The sequence below is a fragment of the Camellia sinensis genome, chromosome 11 (assembly GCF_055761805.1).
Source record: "Camellia sinensis isolate YWXY chromosome 11, ASM5576180v1, whole genome shotgun sequence".
Lineage (NCBI taxonomy): Eukaryota > Viridiplantae > Streptophyta > Magnoliopsida > Ericales > Theaceae > Camellia > Camellia sinensis.
The window spans coordinates 52,003,499-52,005,747 of record NC_138971.1 but is presented as its reverse complement, the minus strand read 5'-3'; the positions used below and the strand labels follow the sequence as shown (position 1 = coordinate 52,005,747).

Genomic DNA, 2,249 nt, shown 5'->3' with positions numbered 1-2,249 from the left:
AAACCCAAAACTTTTAAAACCTGTTAATTTGTTTTGAATAGAACACAATCAGTCTGAAAGTGAAACATAATACCAAATGTGGAAGGGCTAAAATGTTAAAACAAAATAAAAAAAGCATGATATGAATCTTAAAACGTAACACCAACATTAAAAACGAACTAACCACTTTATTTTAGTTTGTAATTAAAGCTAAAATATCTTATTGCATATGACTAAACAAACGTAAAACATTAGAAAATATAGAAATAGTTCGGAAAATGAACGTGGCCACACAATGGTTGGCACTATATTGGTTTGTTGCATGTCTTCCTGTTATGGTTTCCCAGGCGGCCGCAACAGCCACATCGAATCTGTTGCACTTATTCACCTTTAGACGGTATCCGTTTCTTCTTTGGTCTGCCAGGTGGTCGACACACTACCGAAGGTAGAATAACATAATTTTTCAGATTAGCATGTGGTTTTTCAACTGTTGGGATTGGATATATGGTGTGGAAGTATGATAACTGATAGGTTGACACATGAAAATAAGGTTCAACCAATGCATTCAAGTTGTTGCCACTGTTGCGAAAGGCAACCATTGCATGTTGACAAGGAAACCCATTGATTTGCCATTGGAAGCATGAGCATGTACACTTGCCAATGTCCACCAACACTGATGGGTGTGAGTGGACCTCGAACACGTCATCATTCGACTGACTGACTATCCACGACCTTTCATCATTGTACGCCTTGTCCAGTTTAGACTCCATGACCGGACATATGGCACCAGCCCACGTACTTGATGCTCCCCTACGTTCAGACATCTGATTCATTTCCTGTGTCTTGATTGCGTCAACCAAATGAGTGATTGGCAAATTGCGTACTTCTTTTATCCAATTGTTAAATGATTCAGCGGCGTTAGAACACATCTCGCCGTAACGTTTGCCCCTGCAAAATATGAGTGACAAAAATGGGTGTGTGACATAACAGCGAAAGCAAAAAAAGTAAACAGTGAAAGGTTGTGTAAAAGAATGAACTTTTGAATTGTATGGTGTCATTCACCTGAAGTATGCGTTGGCCCATCGGTGCGGCTCTAAATCTTGTAAGAAATTTATAGCGATGTGTCGACCGGACTGTATGAATGCATCTATTTTTTCACTGAAGGCAGTGACGGTCGGTGCATATGCACAAGCTCGCAACTTACTTACCATTCCAACGCGGTATAGTTTGTTCACATATTTCATCTTGTCTTTCAAATTCCTCTGTAAATGTTGCATGCAAAAAGCGAGGTAGGCCGTTGGAAAGACAGTAGGCAGTGATTCTATAATGCCGACGTGACGGTCGGAAACAAACGTCAAAACCCGATCCCCATCAACAACGTTAGCTAGGTTCTGTAAGAACGAAGCCCAATTCTGCACGTTTTCAGAATCAACAATTGCAAAAGCAACTGGGAACAAACCTGTGTGCATAACATAAATATTAATTACCAGCCGTTGAAACACATAATTACCAACGTTTTATGTCCAATCCCAATCGGGTAGCAAAAAAAAAAACAAAATCTATAACCCGAAAAACAGATAACGTGCATAGTGAGTATATTACCTTCGTTCCCATCTTTGGCGGTTGCCGCAAGTAGATTTCCCTTGAATCGCCCTTTCAGAAAGGTACCATCCAAAAACAATAGCGGCCGACAGTGCTTAAACCCATCAATAGATGCTTTGAATGATATGAAATGCCTATTGAAACGACGGGTGTTATGTTCATCAAAGTCAAGATTAATATAACTTCCTGGATTATATTCCATAACGACATTGCTATACCAACGCAGTTGGTCAAACGACATCGAATGGTCACTGTAAAGTTCTCATCTTGCCTTTTCGACCCCCAACCAAGCTATGCGGTAACTAATTTGCAAACCCTATTCTTTTTTGAAATCATATTTGACATCGGTTGGGCGAGTCAATGGTTTGTCGTGTAAACGTTCTGCAATAACGTCCGCAACAAGTTCGGACCCCATCTGCGGGTTTCGGTCAGTACACATAGCGACCCCACAAGTGTGCTGACGGTGCCATTTTTTGAGGTAAAAATATCCATTCGCATTCAACACCCTCGCATGGATGGACCATGGTGTGACAACCCTCACCACTGATTAGTGCTAATCTATGATTAAGCATGTCAAGTAACTGATTAGACTGACGTTCTGAACTGATTGATTGAGTGTATTAGTTTAAATGCATTTCTATCTATTTGTCATTGAATTATCTGTTCAT

The 2,249-nt window shown here is 40.2% G+C and overlaps 1 protein-coding gene across 1 annotated transcript; it reads right to left on the bottom strand.

Annotated features, from left to right (window-relative positions):
• Nucleotides 1-359: 359 nt before the first annotated feature.
• LOC114292280 (uncharacterized) lies at nt 360-1,822 on the bottom strand. Its single transcript, XM_028236187.2, has 3 exons — nt 1,582-1,822; nt 1,042-1,438; nt 360-927 (listed from the first exon to the last, which is right to left on the bottom strand). The coding sequence occupies exons 1-3, from the start codon at nt 1,820-1,822 to the stop codon at nt 360-362; spliced, it is 1,206 nt and encodes a 401-aa protein (XP_028091988.2).
• Between the last annotated feature and the right edge of the window lie 427 nt (nt 1,823-2,249).

Bases quoted from the DNA above. Each gene is read 5' to 3' on its own strand.
- LOC114292280 (XM_028236187.2), bottom strand. From the start codon at position 1,822: ATGTCGTTTGACCAACTGCGTTGGTATAGCAATGTCGTTATGGAATAT. The intron at 1,439-1,581 runs GTAATATACTCA...TTATGCACACAG, and splicing joins CGCCAAAGATGGGAACGAAG to GTTTGTTCCCAGTTGCTTTT. The intron at 928-1,041 runs GTGAATGACACC...CATATTTTGCAG, and splicing joins TGGGCCAACGCATACTTCAG to GGGCAAACGTTACGGCGAGA.